Here is a 22654-nt window from a genome sequence, read left to right as displayed (position 1 = left end):
TTCCTTACAGATGCTGGATATTAGACCTTTGTCAGATGCAGAATTTGCAGAAATTTTCTCCCATTCTGTAGGTTGTCTGTTTACTCTGATAGTTTCTTTTGCTGTGCAGAAGTTCTTTAATTAGATCCCATTTGGCAATTTTTGCTTTTGTTGCAGTTGCTTTTGGCATCTTCACCATGAAATCTTTGCCTGTGCCTATGTCCTGAATGGCATTGCCTATGTTGTCTTCCAGGGTTTTTATAGTTTTGGGTTTTACATTTAAGTCTTTTATCCATCCAGAGTTAATTTTATATGTGGTATAAGGAAAGGGTCCAGTTTCAATCTGCATATGGCTAGCCAGTTATCCTAGCACCATTTATTGAATAGGGAATCCTTTCTCCATTGCTTGTTTTGTCAGGTTTGTCAAAGATCAGATAGTTGTAGGTGTGTGGTCTTATTTCTGGGTTCTCTGTTCCGTTCCATTGGTCTACGTGTCAGTTCTTGTACCAGTACCATGCTGTTTTGGTTACTGTATCCCTGTAGTATAGTTTGAAGTTGGGTAATGTGATGTCTTCAGCTTTGTTCTTTTGCTTAGGATTGTCTTGGCTATTTTGGTTCCATATGTTTTAAAATAGTTTTCTATAGTTCTGTGAAGAACGTCAATGGTAGTTTAATGGGAATAACATTGAATCTATAAATTGCTTTGGGCAGTATGGCCATTTTACCAATATTGATTCTTCCTATCTATGAGTATGGAATGCTTTTGTTTGTGTCATCTCTGATTTCTTTGAGCAGTGGTTTATAGTTCTCCTTGTAGAGATTGTTCACCTCCCTATTTATCTGTATTCCTAGGTGTTCTTTTTCTGGCAGTTGTGAATGGGAGTTCATCTGTGATTTGGCTCTCATCTTGACTGTTGTTGGTATATAGGAATGCTAGTGGTTTTTGCACATTGACTTTTATATCCCAAGACTTTGCTAAAGTTGCTTATCAGCTTAAGAAGCTTTTGGGCTGAGACAATGAGGTTTTGTAGATACAGGATCATATCATCTACAAACAGGGATAGTTTGATTTCCTCTCTTCCTATTTAAATGCCCTTTATTTGTTTCTCTTTCCTGATTGTCCTGGCCAGAACCTCCAATACTATGTTGAATACGAGAGGCTACATCTTATGAATCTCACAGGTCTGTCCAGTTCTCTCTGTCCCTGCTGCCATACCCTTGAGCTTGTGAACTGTCTGGATCATCTGTCCCCTGGGGCATCCTCACTCCTCCACTTGCGTTCTCCTCTAATCCATTTCCCAAAATGCAGTCGGAGTGACTTTTCCAAAATATAAATCTCCCTGTTAGACATTAACCCAAAATTTAAAATTAATAATTAAAATAGTGGGAGTGCTAGTACATGAATAGACAAATGTGTTGATGAAAAGAAAAATAGGAAGTGCAGAGAGAGATCTAAATACATAGAGGAAGTTGCTTTGTTAAAGGGGTGGCATATCAGATCAGTGGAGGAAAAATATATTAATAGTGTAGACACAACTGGGTACCCACCTTTGCATAGAAATACAATTGGTTCCAAACCTCATATTTTATACTAAAAATGGTTCAAATATATATAAATATAAAATGAATCCATGAAAGTACTAGTGGAAAATATAGCTATCTCAAAGTGGAAAGGGCCTTTTAAAATATGATTTGAAATCCAGAAGCCATAAAAGATGAAGAAATTCAACCACATAAAAATAAGTTCTTTATGACAAAAGACCAACTGGGAAAAATATTTGTAACTTATATCACAGACCAAAGGTCAATTTCTACAATATACAAAGAGCAGCTACAAAAATAAGAAAAGGACCCACAACTCAATGATAAAATGGGCAAATATATGAACACTCAGTTCAAAGGAAAATATAAAAGACTATTAAGCATATAAAAATGCTCAAACTCAGTCTCACTTGAGAAATAAATAAAAAGGGTGCTGATAGCATTTTTTTCACATATTAGATAGGAGAATATACAAAAGTTTGGTTTATGAATTGCTGAGAGTATAGGAAATAAAGCACTCTCATCCATTGCTGCTGGAAGTATAAATCTATGGAAGATGACTTGGCAATAACTAGCAGGATGAGCAATGATACTTGTGATGGTTAGTTACATGCGTCAACTTGGCTAGGCTATAATACCGTTATTTAATCACACACTAATTGGTGTTGCTGTAGAGGTATTTTGTAGATCTGATTAACATCCACAACCATTTGACATTAAGGAGATTACCCTTGATAACCTAGGTGGGCCCTCATCCAATCAGTTAAAGGCCTTAAGACCAAGAACTGATGTTTCTGAAAGAAGTTCTATCTCAAGGCTGAAACATCAAATCCTGGCTGAGTTTCCAGCCTGTTGCACAAATTTCAAACTCGCCAGCCCTCACGATTGAGTCTTTCCTTAAAATGAGTATCTCTCCCTCTCCCCCCTCCCTCCTCCCTCTCCCTTCCACACCTCCCTGAGACTGGTTCTGTTTCTGCAGGGAATCCTGGCTGATACAATCTCCTTTAATCCAGCAATCCCGCTTTCTCACAGTGGGAACCCTTGCATGACACACACGTAATTTATTCATCAGAGCCTTGTCTGTAATAGGGTAAAGGAAACCTGAGTGTCCATCAGTAAAGAGCTGGTTAAAGGAGTTCTGTTCATCCACAGCGTGGAACACTGTGTCGCTGTCAATATAGAATGGTCTCCAAAACTGATTTAGTGAAAAAAGAAAAATGCCACACCATGATGAACAGCGTGCATGGTATGCTTTTGTGTGTGTACAAAGGGGGAACAAAATATAGATCCATGTTTGCACATGGAGAGAATATCTCTTGGCAGGTACACAGGAAGCCTACACTGGGGGCCTGCAGTGAGGGGAACTGAGTGACTGGGACATGGGACAGAAGGGAGACTGTTCACTTATGCCCCTCTCTTCCACAAGACCACAAAAACCCTTCCAGCTGATGATGCCACTTGCCGGCAGCACAGCTACTGTCCTTCAGGGAGAGCCTACACTTTTTGCCATGGCCCTTTAGGACCGGCCCTGCCTCCATCCCCAGTCCCCACTCCTACCCACCCCACACCTCCAACTCTACATTCCCTGCATTCAGAATTCCGGCTGGGTATTTACTTATTTCAGTTCTTCAAATTCACATGTTCTCTCTTGCCCCTAAATCTGGACTGTCCCTGAGGCTCTCTCCAGGAATTCCTGCTTTTAGTCCTTCTGGTGTTGCTTCCTTTCTTCCGAAGGACCTGGGTGGCTTGGGTGGTGTCTACCTTCCGGGCAGTGAGCCATGGGTGAGGAGGCTTCCCCAGGGAACCCGAGGACCAGGGCAGAGCTCTGCCCCCTGTGGGGGGTGTCCGCCTCCTGCCTGGGGAGCAGCGTAGCAGGCTTTATTCTCCCTCCTGCCCTCTTCTAGGCATGCTTACTCCTGGGCTCATATCATTCAGGCTAAGAGACTGAAAGGGCCCCAGGGGCCTGCAGAGGCATCTCGTGCTTTCCCAAGTGGCCATAGGGAAGTCGCCTCACTGTAACTCTGGACTTCACCTCCCATTTGCAGAAGGAAATTGGTGCTTGTGTCCTGCAAGGTATCTCCTATTTCCAGACATCCAGTTGGTTAGCACCCTGTCCTCATCAAGCCTGTGTACAAGGAAGACAGCCTGTCCCCTTAAATCTTTGTGGTTTGGAGGATGGGTTGAATATAAACATTTAAGATGCACATCTGGCCAGGTGTGGCTCACTCCTGTAATCCCAGCTACTCAGGAGGCTAAGCCAGGAGGATTGCTTGAGGCTGGGAGTTCAAGACCAGCCTGGGAATGCAGACCCTCATCTCTTTTTTTCTCTTAAAAAGGCACACACTGGGTAAACTCAGTGAACTTCAGGTGAATGAGGGCTTGGATTCTGTGTCTTACAAGAGCAAAATGGAGTTGGCTAAAAGATGAAGTAGTCCAGACCCCAGAGCACAGGAACAAGAGAAAGTGTGTAGAATGTGCTCACTGCCCTGGAATTGGATTGGCACAACTGACAATGGATGGAGGGGAATGATTCATCATATATGCATTTTCTCTCATCCACAACTTGCTGTCTTTATACTCATCCATCTTGGATGAGTAACAATCATAGGAAATCAATGTTTAGCCTCTTCTCAGTGAAGAGATCTGGGATAAATATAACAAAGCAAATTGCTGAGGTCCAATTGGACAGATTTGATTTGGGTTTGTAGGTTCTCCTGACCTCACTTAACTGAGGCTGTTTTATGGGGCTTGGTGTGGTGACTTACACCTGTAATCCCAGCACTTTGAAAAGCTGAGGTGGGGGGCTTTCTTGAGCTCAAGAGTTGGAGACCAACCTGGGCAACATGGCAAAACCTTGTCTCTACAAAAAATAAAATTTACCCAGGTGTAATAGTGCGTGCTTGCAGTCCAAGCTACTCAGGAGGTTGAGGCGGAAGGATCACCTGAGCCTGGGGAGATTGAGGCTACTGTGAACTGTGATTATGCCACTGCACTCCAGCCTGGGTGACAGAGACCCTCTCAAAAATTTTTTCTGACATGGACAACCAGAAATATGTCCCAACACTGGAGAAAGCCGAGGGACACCCAGGCCTGGCTGTGGTTCCCACAGGAAGATTTAACTGGAGCCTTTTGGCAGTCCCGAGTAACAACAGCTCTGGTAGGACCATTTCACTCACCAAAGCTCCGATTTTTTTTCTCCTGGATTAGACTTAAAAAACAAAACCTCAAAAAACTGTGCAACACACTATTTAAAAACATGCACTCCAAGTCAAACGTAAACACAAAGGGATATTTTATAAAGCACAAGCTTTATAAGGTTGCCAGAACGTTTCTCTGTTGGTTTCAAAAATTGAAGTAGAAACCACTTAAGAGTGAAAAATATTCCATGGAGGAAATTCTTGGACATTGAATTCCTAGGTTTACGTCACAGAGAAGTCAATGTCTGTGGACAAGAGCCCCATGGGCAAGGCAGGCTGTGGGAAGCCAGTGGGCTGGGTTGAAGTTTGGGAGGACAGTGTGCACTGTGAATAATCATTTGCTCCAATGGGGCTCCAGGCTCCTCAGTGATGACTGAGTTATAAGGCTTAAGTTTTGCCAAAGTGTCCCAATTTCCCAATCATGTCTCCCAAATGTATAGACAGAAACACACACACACACACACACACACACACACACACACACACACACACACACACACATATATCATTCTTTGTTCTTAATCTCTAGAGGCCAGAAACTGACAGTGGGAAGTCTAAAGGCCAGGTCTAAGGGTTGCTCTGGAAACAGCGCTCTAAAAATTGACCCACTTCCAAAGACTTCCAGTTCAGGCTCTAACCTCCCCACCAGTCTCGTTACCTCCTGGACCTTCCTCTTCTTTCCCCGTGTCTCCTTTCCCAGCTATTTTGCTTTCAGCTTTTAGAAATGATGAGTGAACAAATCAGTCACCATTCTTGGGCCAACTGTGAGGCACCCCTCTGACCTGATGCATCCCTCTCTATTGTATTGAGGGCATTCTTGGCCTGGTTAGGGGTATGTTGGTATCAGGATTTACATCATCTCATCCTGAGAGCAGTCTCCCATACTGAATTTTGCAGGTTGACCTCAGAACTTAGGGAGCCAGAATAGAAATACTTTATAGCAGTTGGATGAAATACTTTTGTCTGTTAAATAAGATATTGGGGGAGGGAAGTTGTGAGTTTATTTTTATTGTATTTTACAAAATAATTGGACTATGTAAATTGGAAAAAAACCAACCAGTATCACAACTGGAATTCACAGATGGTTTGAGACTCACTGGATAAGCTAGGAGGACCTAGAGCTACTGCTAAGGGTCCAGAGGCTGAAGGGCCCAGTGAAGGGGTGGCTTTCAAGTGTTAAGAGGTATGGATGGAAAATAGCAAACATGGAAGTGCTTACAGAAGCCTGTGGAATGACATCTGTGAGATTGGTGCTGGGGTGCACTATGGGGGAAAATGGCAAAGTGTGGGCTGCCACAATGGTGCTCTTGGGTGGGCCAGAGCCACCCTAAAGGCTCCATGTTTTCCTACAGAAGGATTAAGCACTGGTTGTGGATGACATTTTCACTGATGAAGGCGCTGTCCCCCAACCTTCCCTACAACCACTGGGGACAGTAGGTCTTGGGCTGATTGTGAGTCAGGGCCAGTGATAGATGTAGTGACTGTCCAAGGGAACAAGAAACTTCCATGAGAGTTTGAATTCCTGGCTTGTGTTGCCTCTTTAGCTCCTGTCTGCGTTAGCACATAGAGTATGTGCAGATAAGACCCACTTCTGGACTCCCGGCTCAAATCCCCTGCAGCCTCTTCCAAACCATTGTGCTATATACATGTTCATTCCCCTCTAACAAGTGGCATTAAATCTCATTTTGGAAGGGAGGCTGTTGAGGGGCGTCCTAGCTGCTTTCCTCTATGGGTAATGTTTCCTCCAGGAATGAACATTCTATAACAAAGATCACTGGCAAAGAGCTACAGCTTTGCTGATAAAAATCACTAAGCAACCCCTCTTCAGACACCATGCTGAGCTCTTCATGGTCCCTCTCCTTTAAGCTCACAACTCTTACATTTACCCTCATTCCACACATTTCAAAGTGAGGCTCAAATTTTCTCTTGCACACTCCTCTCTCCTTCCTTTATAATACTGCAGTCATACTAGATATAGCTCATCTGGGTTACAAGGATTCAACTTTATGAGGAATTACATTTTACATCTCAGCCTGTGAGAAATTTTGCTTCCAGGGACCAATTTCGGTTTTACATGTCAGTTGAACAGCTGAGCCTGATCAAAAGGGAGTCACTGTGTGGTCACTGTCATAATGTCAAGCTGTGGCTGCCTCTCAGAACTCTGGGGTTGCTAGGCTATGGTGGCAGGAACCTCTCTATCATATGTTTTCTTTTGTTTTCACCTTTTATTACAGGTTTAATTATATAAACTTTGAATATCATAAGCCAAAAAACAAACCCAAGGCTTAGAGACATAAGTAACTTGTCTAAGATCACACAGCTAGAGAATGCTTGAGCCAGAATTCAAAACCAGGTGCATCTCTCCACTCATATGCTTAACTGACACAATATTTAGAATGTATATCATACAGGAATTAGAAATATTAGAATGAGATTCAAGCCATGGATAGGTAAGCTCCAAAGAGGCTGTTTCTTGATGCCATGATTAAGGTGTGAAATATTTCAAAGACAATGAGGGGAACAAGCTATAAACAACAATGTCTGTAAAGTTAGAGTTTGTATTTAGAAACATGCCCCTAAGTCTGGTGACACATTTATTGGCTGTTTGTTTTGGGCACAGATCAAACTGCATACATTTCTAAAACCCTCTCTCCATATTTTTGTTAAAAAGCAGCTCATAGCTAAAGATGTGGCATGTGCAGAATGGCCAGGTGGGAATAGTTAACAGAGATCCCATTCTGGTTTTTCCTTGAGGGGGCTATTTGACTCAGTTCTTCTTTTCTTCTTCTTGTCGTCTTTTTTTTTTTTTTTTTTTTTTTTTTTTTTTAAGACAGAATTTCCCTCTGTTGCCCAGGCTGGAGTACAGTGGTGCGATCTTGGCTCACTGCAACCTCTGCCTTCTAGGTTCAAGTGATTCTCCTGCCTCAGCCTCCCAAGCAGCTGAGATTACAGGCATGCACCACCATGCCTGGCTTATTTATTTATTTATTTTTTGTATTTTAGTAGAGACAGGGTTTCACCATGTTGGCCAAGCTGGTCTCGAACTCTAGACCTCAAGTGACCAACCTGCCTCGGCCTCCCAAAATGTTGGGATTACAGGTATAAGCCACCACGCCAGGCCTCAGTTCTTATTTTCTATTCAATCATGTATGTTGAAAAAAAGAAAAAGACACACCAGTGTTACAAAACCTTGTATTAATCATTTCCCTTCACTTTCAATATAACGTTGATATGAAATATAGCCATGATTCTTAGTTACATGGGAGGAAATGAATAATAAATACATTGTAGCAAGTTTAAACCACAAGGGTGTTTCACTGGTAACAACATTTGAAAACTGTACACTTGCAAAGAACAGCATCTTCAAACATTAGTATATCTGTATATCAGTAAAGCTTTTACATGTAACAAACATGCTCTTTCCATATATGACAAATTTAAAAAATATGCATTGGCAACATGAACTAGGCAAAAATATTTCTTTGTTCACTAACTTTATACAGGAAAACAGGACGAAAGGCATGCATGTACAATACAGATGCCTGCACAGGGCATGCAACAAAAGAAAGCTTTTTAAAAGTCAGCTTACATTAGGCATAAATACATGAGGATTATATATTAATAAGGGAGGAAGTTTTTTGTTCGACATTATTAACATTCCTGTTTTCTTCCTATTCCTCCCAGAGGAATACACATTCACCTTTAAGTAAAGATAAAGGAATTACAAAAAAATAAAACTCACTTTGCAAACATCTCTGATGACTTGTAAAAAAAAAAAAAAAAAGTCAACATTAGTGTTATCACAGCTCCATGTGCAAATTATCCTTCTGCAGGTTCTTCTTGTAACAGGCACACCCGAGCGCCTTGGTCAGGCTGCTTCCCCAGGCCCAAGCTGGGGCTGACTGCTACACACATCTCCAGGGGACCAATGAGGCCAGGCCTGCTTTTCCTCCCCTTGCCCGCCTTCTGGTTGCATGCTTTTGCATTCAGCCCAGCTCAGCCCCCCAGCCCAGGCTCCTGGGGAATACACATCTACAACCTTGCACCGGCAGTAGCTACAAGAGGTGCAGAAGAACAAAAGACCCGGAGAAGGCTCCCATCCCGTAAAAGGCAGCCAAGGACACCTCAAAAGAAACCCTTGTTTCCCTCAGTGTCTCTTCAAACGAATGGGAGAGAGGGGGGCCCAGCTGTAGCTCCAATCCTGAGTACCAAAAAGGAACCCTCAATACACAGGATTTGAGAGCTCGGTGCAAAGAGCCGCCCGGACAGGCAGACCCAGCCACGTCTATTTTGCTTGCTGGCTCTCGTTTAAAAAGTGAAAACTCAAAAGCATGTGAAAAAAACAACATATCAGCAGCAATGTTTCATGTCTTGTACACAGTTCATGTGTTTCTTCCTACTGTTTCTGGTAAGAAGCCACTATGAATAAAAAGCACCAATAAAACATCATACATGATAATATTGTAGAACACCACTGTCCCTAGGACAATGTAGAGATGCCAAGTACACACTGCTTAAATCAGAACAAGGGGGGAAAAACATGTAGTGAAATAGATTTTACTCTGAGATTTTAAAATTGTTACTATTTTCTTAATATAAAACAGTTGCATTTGGTGGGGGTCAATGGGTAAATACAAAAAAAGGCACTGCTGCTTTTATTACTAAATATCTGACTTCACAGCCTTATGCATGCAACTGTTTGATTCTTTTATAAATAAAATTCTTTTGCTTTAGGATTTTTAAATTGAGCTGTATACCTGTAGTCAACACAGGACTCAAAACAAGGTGGGGACAGGGTCTTAAAATTTATCAAACACTCAACTTAAAAAAAAAATTAAAACACTAATAGCAAAACACAACTAAGTAGATAAATCTATACACTGTCAATGAAAAATAAGCTTTTCTTCTTTAAAAAAAGAATTATGTTGTTATTAATAACAGACTTTATCATGGTTACCAGCCATAGCAAGTTAATAAGTAACATATCCAAAATAATATCTCTAATAATCAGATAACCATTGTTTCTGTATTCAGTGAAGGAATAAATAGAAATTCAGATTTGCAAATACTTTAAGGTCTTCTTCCTTTTAAAGGATTCATGCGAATGTGATTGTGTTCACAATCTGTTTTCTGAATAACATGAGTCTTTATGGATATATGTGTTTTTGCAGCAGATCCGAATGCTTTCCTTTCTCAGCAAGATGTGTAATACCATGGTTTTTTCTCCTCTTTATTCACTTTCTCAGTATCCTACAAACCCACATTCGCAAACCCTCTGGTCTTACCTTTGGCCTTCAACCTTTGACCTATTCTTCCTGCCTTACATGTGATCGTCCATCCCAACACATTCCCCAAGTAACACTAAGCTTGTTTAGAAAAGGGATGTGGGGGATGAATGTTAATGGCACTTGGTTAAAAATAATCAACTAAAAAATGCCATCTCTTTCTGCACATGGATTTGCATCTTTAGAACTTAGTCACCCAAGGAGAGGTCTGAACCTTTTTTTTTTTAATTCAACGAATGAAATTGTGGATTCAAGCCTTCTCTGCTCACGAAAGGCTTTCTATGGTTACATTGTTCTCACCTTCTTAGACTCAAAAGGGCTTCAAAAACCTGGTGGCGGCATCCAAGGCTGGGTTGGGTGCATGTTTTTGATCTTGAAAGTAAAAGAAAATTGTTCGGATTTCATTAAGGCCTTTTAGGTCTGTATGTAGTTCATTAGCTTTAAAAAAAAAAAAAAGGGCAGTGATTTCCATAGTCTGATCTTCTGAATTTCAACTCTGACTTCACACACACACACACACACACACACACACACACCAGGCACCCGACTCATCCATGTAACAAACAGGCCTTGTACCATCTCCCTGATCTTGCCTCTGGCTGAACATTCATACCTTCATTTACACAACCTGATTTTCCACACAACTCCTCTTTGATTTCCTCTAATACCCTCCACTGTGTCAAATTCTGAAATGTAGCCTTTCTTGCCCTTCATAAACAGAGCTATTACTTTGTGGTAGGTACCACAGTTTCTCAATCTCCCACCAAGTAACGAGTGTCTTTTTCCTCCCCTCTGTGTGGATGGATAAATCAACCAACACAGAAAATCCCTAATTCATACTGTGCGGATAGCGCTGTCATTTCCATCGTGAAATCAACCTTTCCTACATCTTTCATCGCCCACTGGAGATGGCGGGGCTGTGCGGTGTGGGCCAAATATCTCCCTGCATGTGCTCTCTGGACTTGCTGACTGACCCCTCTGTACGCTGTTGCTGGGCCTTTCTCCCCTCCTCTCCCTCAGCAGTGACAGGTGAAGTAGATGCAGCCTCCAGGCTCGAGTTCCTACAAGCAACCCTAATGTAAAGGTTTTGAGCTCATTTTCTGGGTATCAAACCTCTCACAAGGGGAAAAAGTCCATCCTTGCCTTTTCTCCTCCAGTGGAACTTGTACCCACCTGTGTGTGTGTGGAGCAAGGCTGGGAGTGACAGGATAATGCCCCATGGGTGGGGCGGAAAGGGAGGGAGGCCTCTCCGTGACAAGCAAATCCAGCACAGAAAGAGGCTGCAGGATTCTTTGAGAATCTCTGGGTGCCCTGCGAGCAAACCCATAACTGATCACATGATGTCCTCATCCTTGTGCGCTCACCCAATGCTGTGCTCATTCCAGCCACGTCCATGTCCTTCAAGTCCACCCATACGCTCCTCCCGCCTAACGGTGAAAGACGGACAGCTCAGGCCTACATGACTGCATCCATCTTCCCAAGAAGCAGAGCTTGGCAGCCGTTTTGAGAAGACAACTCTGCTGCTCTTATAAAAATAGAGGGAAAAAATGAATCCATAACAACAACAGATCCTTTACGAAAACCATAGTATGAAGAGAGGTTCTATCCAAACTCTTTACACATTATGTACCCTTTAAAATTATTATGTAAACAATACACAAATCAAAGTTTAGCTGAAGTTTTGTTGCAGGGAATTTCTTCCTTCTTTCCCCTACTGCCATGGGCCCTCTCCTATGGCTGTTTCCAGCAGGGGCCTCAGGGACATCCAATCAGGATTAGATTGGATATAAAAGGCAAGCCACTATCTTGCTTTGGGTGCACGTGCCCGCGATATCCTTCTGTGGCCTGCCTGTGAAGCCAGGCCTTCCGAGAAGCCTCCCCAGGGCCAGGGCTTCTGCTGTCCTCTTATGTGTCTCCTATCTCTTTCATGGCAGTACTCTTTCCCCTGTCCCCTTTCCATCCAGAGAGCTACCTGCATTCCCTCCACCCCCCTCCCAGTCTCATAATTCCCTAGAGACCCCTCCCCACCCCACACACCAAACCATCCCATGACAGAAACAAATGACAAAATAACCAACCCCAGGTCTACTGATATGTTTACGAGGATGACCTACGCTCTCACAAAATCAAAACGGGAGAGGGACCAGGGGGAAAAAAGGCTGCAAAGTATCTTGGAGGATTCTGTGCAACCCTGAAGATGGCTGACACTGGACCCGCAGCAGTCGATTTCACGGCCAGCGCGGTCACTCTCATCTTCAGCTTCTAGATGGTGGAGGTCCGGTCAACCCCGTCTGGGAGAGAAAGCAGCAAACAATGGGCACAGGTGAGCAAAACAATCCTGTTCGTGCCCACCTATGCCAACGCCATGCATGGTGGGCCTCCCAGCCTCTGAGGGCAGAGAAGGGCACCTACGTTCATGTGTTCACGCATTTATATACCCACCCACACGATATCTGGGGAACAGCTATTTTTGCCGGGAGCCATATTGAACCTGAGAACCAAGATGAAAATATCTAATCCTCACCTCCCAAGTACTTATATTTGAGGGTAGACACAGACATGTAGACAGACAATAATGCTATATGTGATCATTGCTGTAATGGAGTAGGTACCAAGAGAGCAGGAACGTGGAGGAAGGAATGATGGCTGCCCGGTTGGCCTGGGAAGTCAAGGACAGTTTCAGAGAGATACAAAATGACTTTTGTAGCTGGTGCTGGCAGGAGGAGGAGGGTGGGGATGGTGTGCGGTGCATGCATAGGTGGGATGATAGGTCATCCGGTGGTGGAGCTGAGGGTGCGTTGGAGATTTAGGATGAAGGATGGGGAATGCGGTAGAGGAGATGGGGTGGAAAAGCCAGGCAGGGGCTGCAATGGACACGCAGGTGGACCTGTCTAGCTCACATCCCTTTCTTTGGCAGCCTCTCCTTCTCAACCCACGTCCCTGATGAGACACTGGGGACAAGGTGGCTGTGACCCTGTCCACAGCTGAGCAGACCAGAGGGATGGACACATCTGACCCAAACAAATCCAGATTCTCTGTCTCGAGAATCTGATCAAAGGCAGAGATGTCTGAGGTAGGTGCTGTGGGCACTTAGAACTGAACAGTCTTGGGGAGGTGGGAGAGTGCTGAGGCCGCCCAGAATCTGCCACATCTACATTTTGGAGAAGTGGATGACCCAGGCTACAGAGAAGGCAGGGGATATGACCATCAGAGGTGTGAGGCCTGCCCGGCCCCTTTTTGGCTGTCTGCTTACACGTGGGTTCTAGAACGGTCCCCAGGAGCAGACCATAGGGTCTTGCATACCATGAACAAGAGCTTAGAAGTAGGTAGTTGGGGAATTATAAGCAGTAGAGTAATGAGATTTAATTTTAGAATGGTTTCTCTGGCAGCTGCATCAGATAACCTGAGGAAGGATAAGGCTGGTGGCAGGTGGACCAGTTAAGAGGCCCCTCTAACAGTCTGTGCCAGAACTGACAAGGATTTTTTCCAGTGAGCAGAGAGGCATGGATTAGCCATCACAGGCGGTAGGAATAACTGCGTTCAGTGACCACTAAATGTGGGTGAGACAGGGCTGTGGGGTGCCTCCCTGGCTTTGCTGATGTCCCAGTCCAAGCCCCAGTATTACAGAACTGGTCCACCGGATGCAGCATCTCTATTTGCTTGGCAGAACTTGGGTGTGAAAAGGGAGTGGCAGTGTGTTCCAGGGAAAGCTGGAGGACCCAAGTGACAGGCGTGCTGAGGCCACCACAGGGGGCTGGTTCCTGGCTTCCTTGTGGGTGGAGCCAGGCTGGCAACTCTTGCCAGTGGGGCCTTGGAGGAGAAGCACTTCCTCAGTTGAAACTTTTGAGATAACTGTAGGTTCACATGCTGTTGTAAGAAATAGTCCAAACAGACCCAGTGCACTTGTATATAAGTTCTGTATGATTTTAGGGGAGATTTTAAAGAAAGGAAGCAACGGTCCCTGAGTGTGTCAGTGGTGTCAGATCACCAATCCTAGAGGCCAACAGATGTGAGCCTCTCTTTCTCCATTCCTGAGTTGCAAGCATTGGAACCTCTTTTACTGTGCTTTCCTCTCCCTGCCCGTTCCTCTTCCCATAAAAGGACTTGATTCATTAGCATACTGTCTCCAGCAAGGCCATCTTTCCTGGCACCTGGAAGGGGCTGGCCAGCAGAGAAGCTCTGTCATATTGGGAGGGCACACTGCCACTGTGCCCAACTAGGCCACCCTGAACTTAATTTGCATTCTCTGCTCAGGAAACTGCTTACGAGGCTTCCCACCAGAGGGGATTATTGGGAAGAAACACAGCAATAAAAAAGCTTAGGAGATTAACAAGATGAAAACATGAGCAAAAACCCATCGGTTCAGAGAGGTTTTCTGTAAAAACAGAACAGACTGAAAAAAACGAAGTCTTTTCAATGAAAACCTTCCTTTAATAAAGAGCATTTGGTATTCTTGCTGCTAATGATGATAATGTTGGTACTTAGCAGTTTGATATGAGCCTCCAAAATGCCAATTGTCTGAGATGTATCAAGCCCTGGGGGAAAAGGTCAGTTCTCTTTTTTCTTTGGTCAAAAGCAGTGAAAGACTGAGTCAGTCCCCCACCCAGCTGGCCACTGTCGAGCAGGGGAGCACAGGGGCTTCCCTCCCCATGTCAGAGCTCTGGCAGGTGCCAGCTCAGGGGACTCACTCACCAGCTGCTATCCTAACTCTGGCCCCAGGGAGACTGTCATTACTACTTTTAATTGAAATATTTGCATATCATAAATTGCACCCTTTGAAAGGATACAATTCAGTGGTTTTTAGTATATTTGCAAAGCTGTGCAACCCTCACCACTATCTAATTCCAGAATATTTTCATCCTCCTCCCTTCAGCCACTGGCAACCACTCATCTACTTTCTGTCCCAGTAGATTAGTCTCTCCTGGACATTTCACATAAATGGAATCATACGCTCTGTGGTCCTTTATGCCTGGCTTGTTTCACTCAGCATAATGTTAAGATTCATCCACTGCGTCGCATAGGTTGGTACTTCTTTGCTTTTTAAAGGCTGAATGCTCTTTCACTGTTTGGATACACCACATTTTTTTGAGCCATATTCATCCTTTGGTGGACATTTGAGTTGTCTCCCATTTCTCATTAGGGGGCTGCTGACCCAGTCTCCTCTATGAGGTAAAGATGAGCTGGCAGCACCTCCTGCCAGAGGTACCAGGGATGGCCCAGTGATGTTCCTGAGATCTGAATGGCCAAGGCAGAGAGCAGTGGCTCGCAAATGAGGCTCTTTATAGAGCTCTGGGGGAAGTCACAGAAGGGGCTGTGTCTTCCCACCATCTGTTTGGTGAAGCTCTGTGATGCCCTTGGAAGGCTTTCAGCTCCCCCTGATGCTAAGGTCAGGTGGGTGTGGTCCCGGACCCACCACTCTGCTCCATGCAGAGCACTGATCTATTTCATATTTGGTTTCAGGATAAGATTGTGTTTGCAGAGACTAAAAATCTAACAATCTTAGGTCTGGAGGACAAGGCTCTCTGAAGCAGCAGAGGATGGCAGTCTTTTCCCCACCACTGCCAGGTGGCGCACGTCTTGGCTCTAGGTGTGCAGACAGCCCTTCTCTGGGTGGGTAAGTGTGTCTAGACTGGATAGGGCTATCGCTTCTCGGCCTTTTGGCTAAGAGCAAGTGTAGACTGGATAGGGCTATTGGAAAGGCTCATAGGAGGCCTCTCTGTGTCTCTGTGGCACAGAGCCTCCCAGGAAGCTGGCAGGAAATGGCAGACATCTCTTTTCTCCTCTGCCTGCCAAGCATCATAAATATACAGGCCCAGAGAAAGGTGCCCGCTTAGTACCAGGAGGGAGCTGAAGGCCTCCCAGGGCTGCTGTGACCAAGCATGGCTTCCAGCCAAACACACGGGGGAGCACAGATGCTTCTGTGAGCTGCTTGTGGGGCCACAGCCCTGCACAGCACAGCCCCCATTCTGGGCTTGGGCAGTGGACGTGCAGGCGCCTCTAACTCAACCTGTCCCTGTCACACAGGAAAGGACACCTCAGCCTGCTTTGGGCTCCAGGTGTCAAGAAAGTTGTTTGCAACTGGGAGATACACAAACAAGCTGGGCTTTCTGTTTTTCAAAAATTCTATTTCTAAGGCAAGCTGGGCTATGCTTGGACCAGGCTGGGGGATCTAGTGCAGAGAAGGGAAGCATCCAGTGTTGTGCGGGATATTCCTACTAAAAGCCATGTCTCATGTCCCTGACTCCTCCAGGCCTGGCACTTGGCTGGGACAACTGCTGTGGTGTGATTCCCATGTGCACTGGGAGGTGGAGCTTCTGGGGACAGAGGGACAGCTTTGATTGCCAGGTCCCTGACTCACCTCCCAGAAAAGGAGGAGAAACAGGGCACTGGCCACTTGGCATGGTGCCGCTGGAAAATGGTCCAACAGTACCCTAAGGCCACTCTTTCTCCCTGTCCCCTGCCTACCCCTCCTTGTCCTCCCCCAATTCTCCTGAGCTCCTGCCACGGTATAGACAGCAGATGGCCAGTTCTCCCAGGCACACGGTAACAGGGACATGGGGACATGCAGGAAGAACACACTCACCTCCCAGGGCGTGTTCGGTCATACTGAGGCACAACGACTCCAGCCTGTTGTTGATGTCAGGTTCGGTCACGGGAAGCTGGAATTCTGCAGGGGATAAAGGGTTATGTTGGTGACAAGCAGGAGATAAGCAGGGTGCCACCTGGTTCCACCTTCAGGAGAAAGGTCTGGTGTACCTCCCTGGGAGGACTTGGGGACTGTCAGCGCTGGCATGGAAGGGGCTCCACTCAGGCTCAACCAACCTCTAAGGTCTGTTAAACACAGTCCACTGTGAACTTGGGAACCTGGAACAAAACGGAGACTAAAAATAGCTGGTCATGTCACAGTCTGTGCCTCCTCTGCTCAGAACCCTCCAGCGGCCTCCCATCAAAGTAACAGCCAACCTCCTGCCCTGGCCCACAAGGCCCCGCATGATCCAGGCCCTTGTTATCTCTGTACCCTCAATACAGCTCTCTCCTTCCTCTGCTCTGCCCCAGGCCCCCTCCTACCTCAGGGCCTTTGCACCGCTGTTCCCTGGGGTGGTTTCCATGGCTCTCCCTGCCTTCACATTTCTGGCTCTATCATCTCCTTGGAAAGGACTTTGTTCCTTGTATGAGCCATGCCCCCACACTATCCCTTTCCCCTGCTTTATTTTTCTTCATAGCCTTCGCCCACAGCTGTCATATTTGATATTTGTATTCACTTCCTACTGTCCCCCTCCCCTGACCCCGCTGAGTGCTCACCTCATTGGAGCAGAACTTGGCTCTGCCCCCTGTACCTAGAGCAGGGCCTGGCATGCATCTAGAGTGGGAGAGGAAAGCCAGGGCCCAGCACGCACCTCTTAGTGTGAGACCACGTGGGAGGCTTTAGGTGTGCGGGCTCCTTAATCTGCCCAACAAGCCCAAGTGGGGTTCAGAGAGGTGAAGTCACTCATCAAAGTTAGCCAACTAACACAAAGCTGGGACAAGACCCTCTCTGACTCCAGAGCCGGGGCTCAGCCACCTGCCACAGCAACTGCAGGTAACTGTCAACACACTCAGCCTCGAGGGCCTCTAGAACCAAGGGCTGAGACACCCACTCTGCAGGCAGTAGGGGCTCGGCTCCCACTGCCCGACAGTGCTGTGCACATTCTCACCACAATCTCCCCTCTACCACCTGGAACCCCTCTATCTCCCCAGGTTCCAATGTCGCCTCTTGTGAGCAGGAGGCAGTGTCTGGGAGCCACCTCCTCTCACCTGCTGGAGCCCTCACTGTCACCACCTCCGCAGGCCTCATCCGGTGGCGACTTTAAATGTCCTCAACTACCTGGAAGTGCCTTGTAGACAGTGATGATGCTTCCCTATCTCTCTGAATCTCCCACAGCGCCCAACCCTGGCCTTCTGCCTCATACATGTCTACCGAGCGAAGAAAAAGAGAAAGTAGAAGAAGTAGAAGGAAACTCTGACAGCTAAGAGTTGTGAAATCCTTTTTGTTTTTTTTTTTTAAAGTTTTGTGACACTGGTTTGAAAAGAATTGCAAAATCCTAAGGGGAGAGGCAGAAAAAAAGTCCCAGAGGGGGTGTCCACAGCGGGGTGTGTTCCAGGTGACCAAGAAGTCTCCGTGTTGCCACCACCTTCCTCTGTGAGCCTGGGAACCTGTTCCATGCTGAGGGCCTTAGCTCTTCTACCTGTCAAGTGGGCAAAGCATCCTGGGGTCCCCCTGCAGGCCACTTGCCTGCTCCTTCATGTCTCCACCAAGGGAGCACATGGGGCCAGAGAGAGAAGAAAGAGAAGTGAAACGAAGTTGGTGGCTTGGTGGGATAGGAAGCTGAAACCAATGGTTAAGTCAAAGTTTTGTTTTCCTTGATTTGCTATACATTAAGATAATCTCTGCAATGTGTGTTTCCCATTGTCAGCTAATTCAGAGGCAGATGTTGCTTCCGTTATTTAAAAATCTCAGAAGCCTGGCAAAAAGGAACGCTATGGAAAGCACCAGAGAGCTGACTGTGTTCTTCCTGACCCATGTTCCGGCATCAATGGGTTTGGAAGACAACCGTGCCAATACGTGAGCAGACGGAGGCCGACTGAGCTTCCAGGGAAGTGGGGTGCCACAGAGAATGGCAGGAGTCTCCACCGCCCCCACCCACTAGTTGCTGTTAGAGTAGGGTCGGGGCAATTAGACAATTCCAGGGGGAAGAGATTTTAGTATTTGCATCCATTCATGTGAAAATCATATGCATGCAAAAATTAGCAGTCTTCAGGGTGTGAAATCTATAAAATAGAAACACAATTTTATATATAGCGAGTTAGCAAATATGAAAAAAAAACAAACCTCAGCAATTATAGCCATCCATATGCTCATTGTAAGATTTAGTTTACTCTCCAGCGCTCCCCTTTAAACAAACACTGTGGAGAGATTTGGATAAATAAAGATGCTCGACATTTGGAGAGAAGTGTTTCAGCTGCAGGATTTCTTGCCAACACGCAGCAAAATGCCATTTTCCAAGCCTGGGATTGCGTGTTCCAAAAAGGGGGCTGAGAAACGCAGGGCTCTCCGCTCCAGAATCCCCAAACCTTCGTGGCTGCTCTTTTAGGTGGGAAGTGGGGGTGTTCGCTTCTTCTCCCCAGCTCTTTGCTTCCATGCACTGGGGAGCCGTGACCCCCACCACTCTGAGTGGCTTTGAAAAATTCTAAGTCTTGGGAGAAGCCCATATGTTCACACTGCAGAGTTTCCTAATAGTGTGACTTTTTAATTGTGTATTTGATAAAAACAGATCCATGCCATCTCGCCGCACGTATAAGACAGAAAGACCAGTTGGGTGGAAAACAGCTTCCATCTCAGGCTAGGAACCCTTAGCTGTATGGGGCTAGGTGCCCCAGAGGGGCATTCGGGCAGCTCTTGCCCCACAGACCAACATAAACCACCAGGCCAACCCTTGCTGTGGCTCCTGTTAACCCTGAGGGCCCATCTCATTTATCCCAGGCCCCTGCCCCTCGTGGCCACAGACCAGGCAGATGGAGATGTGAGTCTTCAGGAAGGCGAAAGGAAAGACCCCTCTTTAACTGAGCCTCCTCTGCTCTTTCCCAAAGGAGGCATGTTTCTTCGGCTCAGATGGCATCTCTGAGGACCAGTATTCCAGTATTCAGTAAGGATCCCTAGTTTTGGAATCCCCAAGGCCTAGGCTGACTTGAGACATTAATTGTATCTTTTCAGAAGTCCCACATGTATGGAGTAGTCCTGTGCTCAGGCCCAGGGTCAAGAAGATTCCGGAACAGAATGCTACCCATCCCTAATGAGGTGCTGCTGCAGCATCCACCCGAGGAGTCCACAGGGCTTGTCCTTGGCAGTAACCGTCCATCCCTGCTGGGTCTCACATGTGTGGCACCCACGGTGCAATTCTGCAGTGCTCTTTCTCCAAGGCACTGAGGGTAAGGAGCCAATTTCTTTAGGACTTTAGAATAAGAAACAGGCTGGGGCATTCCAGGAAAAATCTATAGAATCCCATTTTGCCAATGACAGCGGAGGCAACTCTGTTGGATAACTAGAAAGGTGTGGAGTCTGGTTCACTGAGGAGCAGGGTTGCTAGGAGGAGAGAAAGCAGGGAAGACAAAAAGGGACAGAGCAGTGGGACCTGCTCCGCTGTGATGAGATGAGTAAAGAAGAAAGGAAGACAAGAGAACTAAGAAGAAAGGGGGAGGATGGTAACAAAAGGGAAAGAAATGGCACAGGCAGGGAAACAGAGGGGTGGGGCAGCAGGCAAGCTGAGGATGGCGGAGATGGCCATGGAGGGTGGCAGGAGTAATGAATGGCATCCCTGAGTTGACCATGGGAACGCACCTTTTCTCTGGTGGCCTCCTAACATTCCTAAGCCTGCCGAAGGTCAGCACCTGTGGAGGTTCTCTGGGACCAACGCTTTCACAAAAAGTGATGGGTACAACATGGTAGAAGATGATATTGTACCATCTTGCCCCAAGTTGATGCTCAGAGGCAGGAGGCCGTGGGCCCAGCTGGGTTCTTGGCTATGACAGAATTATTTATCAATCTCCCTACCCATTGTCTGCCAGTCCTGAACAGGGATGTCTGCCTTGATTTATTAGAAGACATGGAGGAAATATTTATCCAGTACTGTACTTGGGTCCCTGTTCTGGTTTCTGCCTCTGCATGGCAGCCCCTTCCACACCCTACTGGACCCAGTGCACCAATAACTCTCTATTCTTTCTAAAGGCAGTTCTCCGGAAGGAAATGAAAAATAACAGCCTGGAGCCCTGTGCTCCCAGATATATGCAGCGTGCTTATGGCAGAAGAATCCCAATTGTGAGCTGGTACTTAGAGGAGGTTTGCTGTGGTGATCAGGTAAGTCACACCATGAAATGCTGCCATGTGAGGTGCCACTGGACCCAGCTCACATCCAGCTGGTTCACAACCAAGGGTAGTTTGCATGTGGCTTTGGGCAAGGGAAGAATGAGATTTCCAGAAGGCTGTGCAGCCTACCCTTCTGAAGGTTTTCCTTTGAAGCCTGCTATGGGGTTCCCTGCCCTTTTCTGTTAGGCCCTCCCGGGGGTAAAGAACCTCCATGATCTCCTACTGTTGAGCCAGGGCCACTCCAAGTTCCTCTCTGACTGGATCCCAAGGACAACTAAGCCTGGGTCAGTAGAAATTAGTTGCTTCCAAAATAAAGGATCCCTCTCCAAGCAATTTCCAAACCAGTTATCTAGTTGAGAAAACACCCTGCCTCCATGAGGAACGTGACCATTCGCACAGGCGCCACACTTGTTTTCTGGTGAGCGTATTACACCTCGTAGTGTTTCTTACTCATCACTGGCAATAGCCACCTGAAGGGTCTCCTGGCTGGTCCCAGGAAACAGCTAAAACTTGTCCATGTGAAGGTGGACGTTGCAGTGAGCTGAGATTGCGCCACTGTACTCCAGCCTGGGTGACAGAGTGAGACTCCGTCTCGAAAAAAAAAAAAAATAAAGCTTTTCCATGTGGGAATAACATGAAACACCACTCCTGAGGGGCCTCCAAGTGCCCGTGAATTGTGTAGAACCAGGAACGAGGGACGAGTCCTGTAAACCCGAGCAAGGTGACTGATGAATTGATCCGCAACTTGGTGGGTTCTAGCCCTCTGTCTTCTCTGTATGAGACGTTTAAAGTCTCCCATCAGTAGAGTTATTTTAGGTTTACAGAATCAAAGCATCCTTCAAATGCATTGTAGTCTTCAAGATTTGCCCAGTTTACAATGGATTCTCTGAAGACATCTAACAGCCAGGAGGAAAACACTGCATTGTATGATAACAGTTTTCCGAGTATTTACTTTTGGGTTAGTTACACATCTCAATTTCATTTTGTGTTCACTATTACTCCTGTTCATGTACAGATGAAAGCCACTTTCTGACTTCCTGATTTTTGCTGTCCTGACATGATATTTGTAGTCTAGTTTTAACGCCTGGCCACAAGCCCCGGGAAGTCTCCATAGCGAACCAGATTGCACTGCTTTGTGTGGAAAGGCCCATCTGCAGAAGAGGCTCTGAATCCAGGAAGAGCAGAAGCGGCTCTGAATCCAGGATGAGGACTCTGACTCTAGGATGAGCCTTCGTCTGGACCTGCTTGGAGGTCAGAGGTGTTGTCCCTGGGTAGGAGGCTGCCTCCTTGGGAGGAAGGAAAAGTCACTACAGTGACCTGTGGCCTTGACAATGATTGGCAAGGGCTGAGGAACTGCAACCCTGTGCCCTTAAGCAGGGGCCTTCTGCAGCCTCCTTCCCCTTCAGTGAGGGATCCTGGGTCCTGGCCAGGCCCTGCCCTATCATGCCCTTTATGCATGTCCTGGAAGAGCCACCCAGCATGGTGCTGAGCGTGCTGGGCAGGACTTAGGAGTGGCTCCTGTCCAGCGTTCAATGGTTTATTTGCAATCAGGAAATTTAGAGCGGGCTTTTTCCTGTGCTTTGGCTGTTATTAAAAATGCCGTGTGAGGATCTTTAAGACCTTGCTGGAAGTGGGTTTGTAATACTTGAGAGATTTAAAAAAAACACTCAAAGCGTTCCAGAGTTTTAAGTCCAGTGTGCGAAGCATATTATTTAGAGACTTGCAGGTAACTACAGACTGCTAAAAGGGGT

At 46.2% G+C, this 22654-nt stretch overlaps 1 protein-coding gene across 13 annotated transcripts in view; it reads right to left on the bottom strand.

Annotated features, from left to right (window-relative positions):
* Positions 1-7896: 7896 nt before the first annotated feature.
* SAMD4A (sterile alpha motif domain containing 4A) overlaps positions 7897-22654 on the bottom strand; it is a 227117-nt gene continuing 212359 nt past the window's right edge. For 7 of the 13 annotated variants that reach the window (XM_055097604.2, XM_063596213.1, XM_063596218.1 and 4 more), the window contains 3 exons: positions 16760-16867; positions 16587-16670; positions 7897-12294 (listed from right to left, as the gene is read on the bottom strand). In XM_055097604.2, the coding sequence (XP_054953579.1) occupies positions 12266-12294; positions 16587-16670; positions 16760-16867 (221 nt within the window). In that variant the 3' untranslated portion in view covers positions 7897-12265. The remainder of the gene's footprint in view (positions 12295-16586; positions 16671-16759; positions 16868-22654) is intronic. The other 6 variants (XM_063596216.1, XM_055097606.2, XM_063596217.1 and 3 more) reach the window with 1 other exon arrangement.

This window comes from Pan paniscus, chromosome 15, assembly GCF_029289425.2.
Source record: "Pan paniscus chromosome 15, NHGRI_mPanPan1-v2.0_pri, whole genome shotgun sequence".
Taxonomy (NCBI): domain Eukaryota; kingdom Metazoa; phylum Chordata; class Mammalia; order Primates; family Hominidae; genus Pan; species Pan paniscus.
This window is presented reverse-complemented; position numbering and strand designations above follow the sequence as displayed.